General features: G+C 40.4%; 1 protein-coding gene across 2 annotated transcripts; it reads left to right on the top strand.

Annotated features, from left to right (window-relative positions):
- The first annotated feature begins 7,012 nt into the window (after nucleotides 1-7,012).
- Nucleotides 7,013-9,633, top strand: LOC107611312 (cytochrome P450 71A1-like). Of its 2 annotated transcripts, XM_088496937.1 has the most exons (3): nucleotides 7,045-7,770; nucleotides 7,861-8,030; nucleotides 8,747-9,633. In XM_088496937.1, exons 1-3 carry the CDS (start codon nucleotides 7,056-7,058, stop codon nucleotides 9,350-9,352), a joined length of 1,491 nt encoding a protein of 496 aa, XP_088353063.1. In that variant the 5' UTR covers nucleotides 7,045-7,055; the 3' UTR covers nucleotides 9,353-9,633. The 2 variants fall into 2 exon arrangements, with proteins under 2 accessions (XP_016168740.2, XP_088353063.1); XM_016313254.3 differs by having other exon boundaries at nucleotides 7,013-8,030.
- The last annotated feature ends 3,569 nt before the right edge of the window (nucleotides 9,634-13,202 follow it).

Here is a 13,202-nt window from a genome sequence, read left to right as displayed (position 1 = left end):
CGATGGCAACTATGAGGTACTTGACCTGCCCCGGGCCAACTGGGAAGGGTCCCAAGAGGTCGACTCCCCACTGTGCGAAAGGTCGAGTGGACGTTAGTAAACTCAGCTCGGAAGCTGGCGCTCTGTGGAAGTTGGCGTTTTGTTAACACTTCGCGCATTTCTTTACGAACTCCTTGGAGTCATTCATCATTGTCGGCCAGTAGTATCCAGCTCGGATGAGCTTCCTTGCTAGGGCTTTGCCCCCGATATGGTGGCCGCAACACCCCTCATGGACTTCTCTGAGTACGTAGTCCGTCTGGTCGGGGTGCAGGCACTTCAGCAAAGGTTGGCTGAGTCCCTTTTTGAATAGCTGATCCTGTATGATCGTTTATTTGGCGGCCTCCCTTCTTACCGCTTTGGCTTCCTTTTCGTCCTGGGGGAGTTTGCCGTTTTCCAAGAAGTTGGCGATGGAGTCCATCCAAGAAGGGCTTATTTTGGTCAGGTGGAGGGCAACTGCTAGCTCTTTCGTGATGCCTTGGATGAGGAAGCGGTTGCCGGTTCCGGGTTTTGTGCTTGCCAGCTTGGATAGGAGGTCTGCCCATGTGTTCCTCTCCCTTGGAACGTGTTGGACCGTGACCTCTTCAAATTGTTTGCTCAGCTCTTTGACCCTCTCTAAGTATTTCTGTAGCAGTGAATCTCTGGCTTGGTAGCTTCCATTCACTTACGAAGTGACGACTTGCGAGTCACTGCATACTTCCAGCCTCTTGGCCCCGACTTCCTGAGCTAGAACCAAACCCCCTAGGAGGGCTTCGTATTCTTCTTGGTTGTTCGATACGGGAAACTCAAACTTAACCGATTGTTCATAGATGACTCCGGCCGGACTTTCTAAAATGATCCTGGCACCCCCGGACGTCTGGTTAGAGGCTCCATCTACATGGAGCTTCCACCGTGTGTCCGTGTCCTCGGTTGGATTCCCAGTTACTTCCACCAGGAAGTCTGCCATTGCTTGCGCCTTAATCACGTGTCGGGGCTCGTAGCCTAGGTCGTATTGGGATAATTCGATGGCCCAGGTCATCATTCTTCCCGCCAGATCAGGCTTTTGGAGCACCTGACGAATCCCCTGGTCCGTTCTCACGACCACCTGGTGACTCTGGAAGTATTGTCGTAATCGACGGGAGGAGACCAGGAGTGCCAGTGCCAGCTTCTCCAGCTTGCTGTATCTAAGTTCTGCCCCTTGCAGCGCTCTACTCACAAAGTAGATTGGTTGCTGGGCCTTCCCTTCTTCGCGCACCAACACCGCTGCAAGCGCCCCTTTTGTTATTGCTAGGTACAAATAGAGTGGTTCTCCGGCCTTGGGCTTCCCGAGGACTGGGGGTGCTGCTAGAACCTCTTTGAAGTGGTTGAAAGCTTCTTCGCACGCAGGGGTCTACTTGAATGCTATTCCCTTCTTCATCAAAGCGAAAAAGGGCAGGGCCTTTGCTGCCGATGCACTGAGGAAACGGGACAACGCTATGAGCCTTCCCGTCAGCCGCTGAACGTCTTTGATGCAGCCCGGACTCCTCATCTGGAGTATTGCGTGGCACTTTTCAGGGTTGGCCTCCATTCCCCTCTGGGTTATCATGAATCCCAGAAATTTTCCGGCCTCCATGGCAAAGGCGCACTTAAGCGGGTTGAGCCTCATGCCGTGTTGTCGGAGGGATGCGAACACGTTCTCCAGGTCGCTTATGAGATCGTCAGGGCGGGTGGTCTTTGCGAGGATATCATCCACGTAAACTTCCACTGTAACAGCCCAGACCACCCGCTAACACGATTTTGTCCGCTTTGGCACACAAGGCCTCACGGTTTTGTCTTTAACGATAGGGATGATAGCCTAAGCCCCCCACACTCACTCGTCAAAACGTGTCATGCTCGGATCGATGTGCCAGTGAGGGCGCTGGGCTCCCTTAGGGGGGTGGATTGTAAGGTCCCATATCGGTTGGAGAGGAGAACGAAGCATGCCTTATAAGGGTATGGATACCTCTCCCTAACATGACGCGTTTTGACGAGTGAGTGTGGGGGGCTTAGGCTATCATCCCTATCGTTAAAGACAAAACCGTGAGGCCTTGTGTGCCAAAGCGGACAATATGATGGTATTAGAGCCAGAGCTCGGATCGATGTGCCAGCGAGGGTGCTGGGCTCCCTTAGGGGGGTGGATTGTAAGGTCCCACATCGGTTGGGGAGGAGAACGAAGCATGCCTTATAAGGGTGTGGATACCTCTCCCTAGCATGACGCGTTTTGACGAGTGAGTGCGGGGGGCTTAGGCTATCATCCCTATCGTTAAAGACAAAACCGTGAGGCCTTGTGTGCCAAAGCGGACAATATCGTGTTAGCGGGTGGTCTGGGCTGTTACATCCACCGTCTTGCCGATGAAGTTGCTGAATATTTTGTTCATCAGCCTCTGGTATGTTGCCCCCGCGTTCTTCAGGCCAAACGGCATCACCCTGTAGCAGTAGGTCCCCCCTGGCATTATGAACGCCGTTTTATCCTCGTCTGGCCGGTGCATCTGTATCTGATTGTAGCCGGAGTAGGCATCCATGAAACTCAGATACTGGTATCCCGCAGCCGCGTCGACGAGTGCGTCAATGTTGGGAAGGGGGTAGCAGTCCTTAGGGCATGCTTTATTGAGATCGGAGTAGTCCACACACATTCTCCATTTCCCATTGTGCTTTTTTACCAGGACCACGTTTGATAGCCAGGTCGAATAGTCCAACTCCCGGATGAACCCCACTTCGAGGAGGCCGGCCGTCTGTTTGGCCACTTCCTCTGCTCTTTCTTGAGACATTTTTCTCCTTCTTTGGGCCACCGGTTTGGCTTCCGGTCTGATGGCTAGGTGGTGCGACATGAGACCGGAGTCTATGCCCGGCATGTCAGTGGGTGTCCAGGCAAACAAATCGCCGTTGGCTCTGATCATTTCCATCAAAGGTTCTTTTAACTCATGGGGGAGGTTCCTATTTATGAACGTGAATTTTTCTTCCGAGTTTCCGATCCTAAACTTCTCCAGGTCCCCTTCGGGTTCGGGTCTTGGTTTGTCGTCAACTCTGGCATCCAAGTCGGCGAGAAATATTCCCGACGCCTCTTTAGACTTTTTCCTTAACGAGAGGCTGGCGTTGTCGCAAGCGACTGCCGTTTCCAGGTCTCCTCTCACAGATCCTACTGACCCTTCTTCAGTTATGAACTTCATTACTAACATCCTCGTGCTGATGACTCCTCCTAGGTCATTGATTGTCTTTCTCCCCAGGATGATGTTGTAGGCGGTGGAGTCCCGTAGGATCACAAATTCGGCCATTACCGTTCTTCTCCCCTGGCCTTGTCCCAACGAGATCGGCAGGGTGATTATGCCATCCGGCTTGATGAAATGGTCGCCGAGCCCTACGACACCGTGTTGGTGCGTCTGTAGGTCAGCATCCCTTAGGCCCAAAGCATCAAACACATTGCGGAACATGATGTTCGAGTCTGCCCCCGTATCTACAAGGATTCGTTTGACGAGGCCGGTTTCTACTCTGGCCGTTATGACCATGGGAGGACTCTCTCCGATCTCGTCGAACCACTGATCCTCCGGGCCGAATGAAATGGGTGGGAGCTTCATAGTGCCTCGCGTAGAGGATGAGGAGACCGCCAGGACTTTGGCGTCTTTCCTGTGTGCCGACCTTGACCTAGGTGCTGCATTCCTAGATGTCACCACGTTCGCTATGGTGAGGCCCCGGTCGTCGTCCTCCGATTCTTGGCGTCGCTTCGGTGTCCGAGTCCTATCCTCACCGTCGTGGTCGCGATTCCGTCGCCTCGGTTCCCTGATGAGGTGGGAAAATTCGGCTAGCTTTCCGTCCCTGATGGCCTGCTCCAGTGCGTCCTTTAGATCGAAGCAGTCTTGGATTTTATGCCCATAGCCCTTGTGATAGTCACAGTAGAAGCTTCGGTTTCTCCCTGTTCGTTCCTTCAGTGGTCGGGGCTTCGACAAGATCCCCTTTTCGGCAATTTGTTGATAAACTTCCATGATCGGCGCAGTGAGGGGAGTGTAGTTGGTGAACTTCCCGACACGAGGAAATGGTCTGGGTGCCTTGTTCGGGCCGCCGTCTCTGGCATGTTCCTTTTGTCCTTCTCTGCTTCCGCGGTGCCGGTCTTGGTTGTGAGAGGGCTGCCGTTTGTTGGCGGCCATGACTCGGCTCACTTCTTCGTTGTTGATGTACTCCTTAGCCACACATTGGATTTCCTGCATACTCCACACTGGTTTCGTGGTAAGGTGTTTTCTGAAGTCCTCGTTCAGGAGCCCGTTCGTCAAGCGCAAACTTGCGACTAAGTCCGTCAGCCCGTCAATTTTCAGGCACTCATCGTTGAATATGTCTAGGTATTTCCTGGTCGACTCGTCGAGTCGCTGAGTCACCCCGAGCAGGTTGATCGGGTGCTTCGCCTTTGCAATTCTTGTTGTGAACTGGGCTAAGAAGGCATGGCTGATGTCCGCGAAGCCGGTCACCGAGCCCTGCGCCCGCCAGGGTGACCGGAAAGGCGCGGCACCTTACCTCGTCTCCCACTCCCTCAAGGTTCATTCTGGCCTCAAGGCCGTGAGGTGTTCTAGCGGGTCTTGCGTTCCGTCGTACCTCATGTCCGTTGGCTTGTCAAAATATTTTGGCAGCCGGACCTCGAGTATGGAACGATGAAATGGGGTCGCCCCCATTATCACGGGTCCCCGTGTTCTCGTCGTTCTTCCTTCGTCGTCCTCCCGACGAGCGTCTTCGGTTGCTCGATCTGTAGTATGCCGCCTTTGATGTCTGGCATAAATGACGGGGTCATGGCGTCTTCTCGCATGTCCTCTCTCCCCGGCGCTCTCAGATTCAGCCTGGGAGCTGGGCGTGCGTCTGGAGTGGCTCCTAGAGTGAGAGTGGGAGTGGCTTTGTTCTGAGATGTGTTGGTCGTGCTCCCTGCCTGCCAGCCGGCGTTCCAAGTCTTGCATCCTATGGCGTAGCTCTTGCATTATTCTGGCGTAGTTGTCGCCAGTTCCCCCGAAGGGGCGTCTCTCATGGGATTGTGTTGTGTGTCTCGGAGGGGACCTCGGATGTTGCTGGGAAGCAGTCGCAGCGGCGTCCCCTCCGGGCTCAGCCTCGCGGCCTGTTCCAGTTTGGACCAGTACGAAGTCCATGGATGATCCCCACAGACGGCACCAATGTTCGGTAGGTCGGATACCAGACGGGTCGGGTGAGTATCCCGGTCAATAGGGGAGAAATCGACTGGACGTACCTCTCCGGATTGGGGGGGGTAAGCGAGGTCCCGAGCTCTTTAGATGTGGAAGGGGGTGTCACCTGCAAAGACACTCCGACGCTCAAGTCAGTGGGATGTGCAGGCGAAAAGGGGGGTGATTGGTATGTGACGTACCTTGGGGGAAGGGTAGGTCCTTCCCCATATATACCGTGTCAGAGGTGGGCCCTGTAGGGACAGGCCCACCTTCTTCAAGGCCTCCCTTGCACAGCTGTGGCAAAGCTGTCAGGGACGCGTGTCCGGATCGGAATCTGAGCATCTCCCCCGACCGTTCGGGTCGGGTGCTGCTCGGGTCGGGCCGGCCCGTAAACTACTTGGGCCAGGCCGTAACAGATTCGTTCCGTAAGAATATTCACATTAGGATTCGCACATCCATAGGGGTATAAAACTACAAACATATATCATTAATGAAAAAACCAAAATTTTAACAGGTTAAGATAGAAAAACGGATATTAGACACAAAATTCTTTTATTCCCTATATATATTGTTATAGATATTATTCTTTTAAAATTTTTAATTTTTATATTTATCATTATTTTTTTTCATGAAATGAAGAAAGATATAGAGAGTATCTCATATACTTCGTAAAATAAGAAAGAAAACAACATGAATAAAAATTATATATAAAATAAAAGGGTAGATGTAACAAAAATAAAAAAAAATTAATTGATAATCATATTTTTGACCTATTTTTAACATGACAGTTATATTAATTATTATTTATTAGTAGAGTTAAAGATGAAAAAGTGAAAATTGGACACCAAACTTTTCTATTTCCTTTATCCTTTATATATTGTGATAGATTTTATGAAATGAATTGCGTAAGAATACACCAAGTCTACAAAGTTAGACACCAAATTTTAATAACTTTATATATTATTTGATTAAAGAGTACTCTATTATATGTAAATTTTTTTTAAAGTTAAACCATATACATTAAAAATATATAAACTGTGTATATTAATTTAATTAATTTTGTTAACAACCAATTATATTATTATGATGTTTGTTACTTGGACAGCTTCATTATTATGCACTTCCATTTTTAGATTTTTTAAAGATTAGAACATAGATATTAATCAAAATTGAATTTATAACAAAAATAAATTATCAGAATATATGTTAAGTTTTATATTACTTGAAATAAAATGAATCAATTTTAAACTGTGTGATGGGGTAAAACCATTTTTTTTATAAAAGAACAAAAAGAATTGAGTACATGATGGTAGTTTTTTACTAAAAGCTAATCCGTTTTTAAATTCAATCGTGAGACAAAGTCATTTTTTAATAAAAAAGAAATAAGAGTAAAATAAAAAAAAAATTAAAAACTAAATTTTCGTATCCCCTTTATATATTGGTATAAATAATTTACTAACAAAATTAAAAGTTCAAACAAAAACTACGAGGACAATAATAATAAAAAAAATTTTATGTAAAATTATTATTAAATGAAATTAATAGTTGAAAATTATTTAATTATAATATAATAAAATATATTAAATTATTTAATAATTTTTAATTATTATTTTTAATTAAAAAAAGTTACATATAAATTTTTACTAAAATAAATATTTATATATAATTATTTTTATATAAAATTTATAATTAAAAATTATTAAATAATAATTTAATCAAACTTATTAATTTATTTAACCATTTTTAAATATTAATTTCATGAGTTTCCACCTTTTACTTATATATATACATGGAGAGTTCCAACACGTGGTTTAATGTATATATATATATATGAAAACGGAGATTGAGGGAGAAAGAAGGAGGAGGCTAAGAATGGCAACTATTGTATCCATTATTCTAAAACAATTCCCATGTGATAAGTTTAACTCAACCCTCTACCTTTCAATAGTAGTTGCCATCATTATTAGCATCCTTCTTGTGATTAATCTAACTATCACAAGAAGAAGCAAATCAATTATAAATCTTCCACCATCACCACCAAAGTTACCATTCATTGGAAACCTTCACCAACTAGGAACACTGCCACACCGTTCTTTCCAAGAACTCTCCAACAAGCATGGCCCTCTCATGTTCCTTCAGTTAGGGCAAATCCCAGCATTAGTGGTTTCATCTGCAGATTTGGCCAAGGAAATCATCAAAAACCATGATCTTGTTTTCGCGAGCCGCCCTCGAACGACGGCCGGAAATATCTGTATCTATGGCTGCAAAGACATAGCGTTTGCGCCCTACAACGAAGCATGGAGACAGAAAAAAAAAGTTTGTGTTGTTAAACTTCTAAGTACCAAAAAAGTTAAATCGCTTCTCCCTGTAAGACAACATGAGGTTGCAAAACTTGTTGCTACCATCCAAGAAGCGTGCTCAAGAGAAGTCTCATCATCATCTTGTGTGATTAATCTTAGTGAGTTGTTGGTTGCTACATCGTACAACATCGTTTCAAGATGTGTTCTTGGACAAAACTTTGATTTCTCAGAAGTTAGTGGTCATGGAAGCTTTGGAGAGCTTGGCAGGAAGTTGGTGAGGCAATTCGGTGAGTTTTGTGTTGGTGATTTCTTCCCCTCATTGGGTTGGGTTGATGCTGTTAGAGGCTTGACTTCCAAGTTTAATGCCACTTCTGTAGCAGTAGATGCTTTCATGGAAGGAGTAATTGAAGAGCACAAGAAAAATAAGACGAACAATGATGATGATGATGATAGTAACAAAGACTTTGTGGCTATACTTCTTCATCTTCAAGAGATGGGTATGCTTGAATTTGAGTTCACTAGAGAAGATCTCAAAGCAATCCTAGTGGTTTGTTTCTTCTATCTTCCTTTCTCATAATATAGGATCAGCATAATATATAGAATGACTCATTTTGTGTTTTTAATTTGGGATGTTTTTGAAAGTAAACTTTTGTAAAATTGAATAAATTTTGAATTAATTATTTTACTTGAAATAAATCATAGAAAAATACTAGGAGCCATCAAAGTCATATACTTTAGAGTATATTATTTATCATTAATATTTGGAACGTAAGTTCTATATAAATACAATATTATTATAATGTTTACTTTAGAGTATATTAACATGCTTTAGAGTATGTTATTAATACTTTATATTGACATTTGATCCTATATTATTATAATGTTTACTTTATCATCTATAAATTTGTTCTATTGTTCGCCTTACTCTTTAAACTCTTTTCCTATTTTTAATTGCAACCCCGCTACGTAATGAACAAAAATTCTATCAATTTTTACTAACTCTTGCTTATAATTATGTTTAATAAAAATATTTTTATAGATGTGTCTAATAAAAATATTTTTTTTATGATTGTATTTAATAAAAATATTTTTATAAATATGTTTTTTGAATATATTTCTTTATATATGTGTCTTCTAGTGGAGATGTCTTTAATATTAATTATTATTAACAATAAGTTGGCAGATAGTATATTTATCTTTTAATAGATATTTAGTCATCAGTAGCGTATTATTTTAACCCATTATTTCATTTGGTTAATATAGGACATGTTTCTTGGAGCAACTGATTCTAGCTCCACCATTTTAGAGTGGACTTTTTCTGAGCTCCTTAAGAATAAGCCAAGTACCATGAAGAAAGTTCAAGAAGAGGTAAGACAAGTTGTGGGGAACAAATCAATGATAGATGAAAATGACATAAATCAAATGAACTATTTGAAGTGTGTGATCAAAGAAGTTCTTAGGCTACACCCACCTCTTCCTGTCTTAGTCCCTAGACAAACAACATCAAATTCAAAAATAAAAGGCTATGATATTCCGTCAAAAACAACTGTTTATTTGAATGTTTGGGCAATTCATAGGGACCCTGAATTATGGAAGGATCCTGAAGAATTCATTCCTGAAAGATTTGAAAGTAACCAAATTGATTTCAAAGGACAAGATTTTCAGTATATCCCTTTTGGATCCGGAAGAAGGGGTTGTCCTGGAATGTCATTTGGACTTGCTTCTACAGAATATATTCTTGCTAATCTTTTATATTGGTTTGATTGGAAGCTGCCTATAAATGAAGACATAGACATGACTGAAATGTCTGGAATCATTGTTAGCAAGAAAGTACCACTTCATCTTGAAGCCGTAATGATGGACAATTAGATATATAATTGTTTATGTTTTTTTTATGAATTTAAATTTTTATGATATATTCGCATTTTTATGACCTAAAAATTTAAAGTTTTATCACTGTTGACCCCAAAAGATTATTTAAAGCTTGATGTATTTGTGATTATTAGGCTCCTTGATTTCAAGATTTTACTTCACCTTCTCTATGGTGGAACTTTGTTACATGTATGTAATAAGCTTTCTTTATCTTGTAATGGGTGGTGGAACTTATTAATAAGAAAACATGATATTTGGTTGTTTAATTAGTCTAATTAGTTAAGTTTAAGTATCATTTTGCGATTGTAATTTCATTTTTTTTCAAGAAAATCTGGCGCCATAATAAACTTTAGAATTACACAAGTCACGTCTAGTTCATTACTTTTTTTTTTTGGTGACTTCTAGTTCATTACTTTACTCCCCTAATAATCCCCCAAACCACCAATTAATGGAGTTAGGCTATTATTAATAACTTTATGTATTTTATGGTTAATATAATTAATATTTATTAAACAACTACTCTTCTACCTTAACCCATAACAATAATAAAGAAGTCTTGTGGCTCATAAATTTAATCCAACAGAATACATAAATTCAATTACAATTTTAGTTTTTATTATCTCATGTTATTTGTATGTTATCTTTTTATTCTTACACAATTTTATCAATATTAAAAGTAATTAAGTATCATCAAAATGGTAGTATACCTATATATGAGTTATTAATTAACTTTAATTTATATATATTGAACCAAATAAAATAAATAAAAATTTGTGAAATTGTATCACATGGAACTGAAATATATTCCGTAACTTATGATGAGCATCTCTGAATTGTCTTTGATGAGATACTGTACAAATTGAAGTCATAGTACAATAATGCAAGTAATAATTGTAGCTCTGATGAGATAGGGTGGGTCGCTTTTTAATAGAGGTGAATGCTATAGCGTAGCGGATCAAATTCCTATCTATTTGATGGCAGATTCAGTTGGTATCTATGAAAATTTCGTGTGAATCACTTTGTACTTAAGTTATTAAAAAATTAAACAAATAATATTTAATAAATTTTACATAATTTATTTTTTATTTTAAATATTTTATTTTTTACTTAAAAAAAAGTTAGGTAATTTAGACACCATAACAAAGACACTATAAAACTCACCTTTAATTTTAGTGTCATGGTTTACCCTTTCTAATAATGCACTTTTTAATTTTCATATGAAAATATAATATGTGATGGACTTCGTTATGGAGAAGGGTGGTGCTTCACCTGAGTGTGGTGTCAGGTATACCACAAATCGAACCCTGTGTATTGTATGAAGGAACACGGACGGTCCGTGTTGTAGGTGGGAAGACGAACCCTCCGACTTGTTCTTCCCCTGCCACTTATCGCGCTCAACTGGCTCCCCCAACGGTGCCCTACCCAACATTAACCCCACATTTACCTTCCGTTTCTCTCACTTTACTAAATAATAACAGAAATTACACTAACAAATTTTTGGGTTACATATCATCAAGGAAAAAAATACAAATGCAGAGAACCAGAGGAAGAACACGGATCTGAGACTGTTATACGAGTTGCACACTTTTATATTTTCATTAACCCTAAATCGGACTCACCGTTTATCATTTTAAAAAAAGGGAACTTTGTACGATTTCATTTTCAGATTGATTAAAAAAAATATATATATATATATATATATATATATATATATATATATAACGGATGGTCCGTTTTGCATTGTTAAAATTCAAAATTCCAGCCATCATCAAGACGTACCCTCCGACTTGTTTGCTTATTTTTTTTAACAAATAACTCAGATTAAAATATATATATATATATATATACACAAAACGGATGGTCCGTTTTGCATTGTTAAACTTTAAAATTCCAGTCATCATCACATCGTACTCTCCGACTTGTTAGCTTATTTTTTTAACAAATAACTCGGACCCTCCGAGTTTTACATCTAGACATGACATAAAGCTGTCCTACCTTCTCGTCTAACACTCCCTATTTTCATATCTGGAGAAAGCACACTCACGGGTTTTATAACTAAAAAATTGAGCCCTAATAATGTACATGTGAAAATTCAGTATATATTTTGTTGTGTGGATACTATACATTTAAGAGTTAAATTTATTTTTTTATTTTAAAATTTTTAAATATATAAATTTGATCTTTAAATTTGTATTTTAGTGTTAAAAGATTTTTTAAACATGTTAATCGAATCTTTCAATTTATTTTACAGAAAAAAAAATTATTTTACTAATATAAATTGAATCCTCTGATTATTTACTATAAAATTTGGCCCTTAAATTTTTTAAATTTGAGAGTCTGATTTATTATTTAAAATAAAAAATAATCAAAATATATATCAAAAAAAATATACCAATTAATCATGATATTGTTACATACAATTTTCTTTCTATTTCTAACAAAATTAGCTGGGTGGTGTCGTTTGCCTTTTTTTTTTTTTTTTTGTGGAATAAGCTACTGCTACTGCTAGCAATAATAGAGGGCAAGTGAAGAATCTAACATGCACGATATATAGAATAAAGAGGTAATGCTCAGGATGCTCCTTACACTAAAAAGAAAAGTATGTTGTCACGCTTTTTTTTATTACGCTTTAAAAGTGTGGCCAAAAAAGGTTAATGATCACGCTTTAATAAGGGTGGTGATTGATTAAAAATTTGGCCATGTTTTTTTTTGCTACGCTTCAAAAGCGTGACCAAAATGATCAATGGCCACACTTTTATGAGAGTGGCAATTGATTAGCGATTTGGCCACATTTTTTTGTGCCATGCTTCAAAAGCGTGACTATAGAGAAAAATAGGTACACTTCTAAAGCGTGCCAATAGAATTATGTTACGGTAACATTTGTAAAGCGTGCTAATAGGGTGTATAAAGTTATATAGTGACCAAAAACACTTAAACGCGCGTTTTTCATCATCAGTCTTCACTATGCATGTGCCAGAGGCTCTTCATCGTGGCTCCAACCCTAACCCCAAAGCCACTTCATCGCGCTTTCAACCCCTCCTTCGGCGCTCCCTCCGTCTCAAACCCTCCGTCATGCTCTCTCTCTCTCTCTCTCTCTCTCTCTCTCTCTCTCTCTCTCTCTCGCAAGTCCTTAAACGTCACTCCTCCGTCGTGCTCCGTAATGCTCTATTGCATTCCCTTCGTGCCGCCAGTCTCTGTTATCCTTTCTCCATGCCCTGTTCCTGGTCGCCGGTCTCTGCCTCCTTTGCGTATCTTGTCATCCTCTACATGTGGCTGTGTTGAAGCTCCGAACTCCAAAGCTTCTCCGCGTCCCTGGCTCAGCTTCTGCCTCTACTTCAGGTGAGTTTGTGTTCTTTGCTATTTCTCATTCAATTATGATCTCTTTTAAAAAAAGGAAAAAGTTGGAAGAACCAATTTTATTAATCTTAAATATAAGAACAGTTTTGTTTCGCTACTTTCCCCAACCTTATTGCCATTGCTTCCCCTAAACAAACTGTTGAGTAAAGCATCAATGGCTACTGCATTGTTATGTACCACAGGTAATAAGGGATAGGTATGGTGATCTAGTGAAGATACTCTCCACCTGCCTAAAGGATTTGGTAGGCAGTGCGAGTAAAGGAAGGTATGTTTTATGTGACACATGGATCTCTGCTCTTTTGCACTTTATAGAGTTATTGTAAATTGAAGTTATTGTTATTTAGTGGTTGAATTTGTTCACATGAAAATGCATTGTATACATTAATCAATTGTCAGAGTCAGAGTAGAAAATAAGAGGAGTGTATATGGCTGTTGGTTAACTTTCCAGTTTTCACTTGGGCTATACAATTAATTTTACTTGCATCACAAA

This window comes from Arachis ipaensis, chromosome B8, assembly GCF_059453495.1.
Source record: "Arachis ipaensis isolate K30076 ecotype BB chromosome B8, ASM5945349v1, whole genome shotgun sequence".
Classification (NCBI taxonomy): Eukaryota; Viridiplantae; Streptophyta; class Magnoliopsida; order Fabales; family Fabaceae; genus Arachis; species Arachis ipaensis.
The sequence above is the reverse complement of the archived record's forward strand: the minus strand, read 5'-3'. Positions and strand labels throughout refer to the sequence as shown.

What these genes read in the sequence shown, in the direction of transcription:
- LOC107611312 (XM_016313254.3), top strand. Translation starts at nt 7,014, where the DNA reads ATGAAAACGGAGATTGAGGGAGAAAGAAGGAGGAGGCTAAGAATGGCA. An exon ending in ATCTCAAAGCAATCCTAGTG is followed by an intron (nt 8,031 to 8,746) that starts GTTTGTTTCTTC and finishes TGGTTAATATAG; the next exon opens with GACATGTTTCTTGGAGCAAC.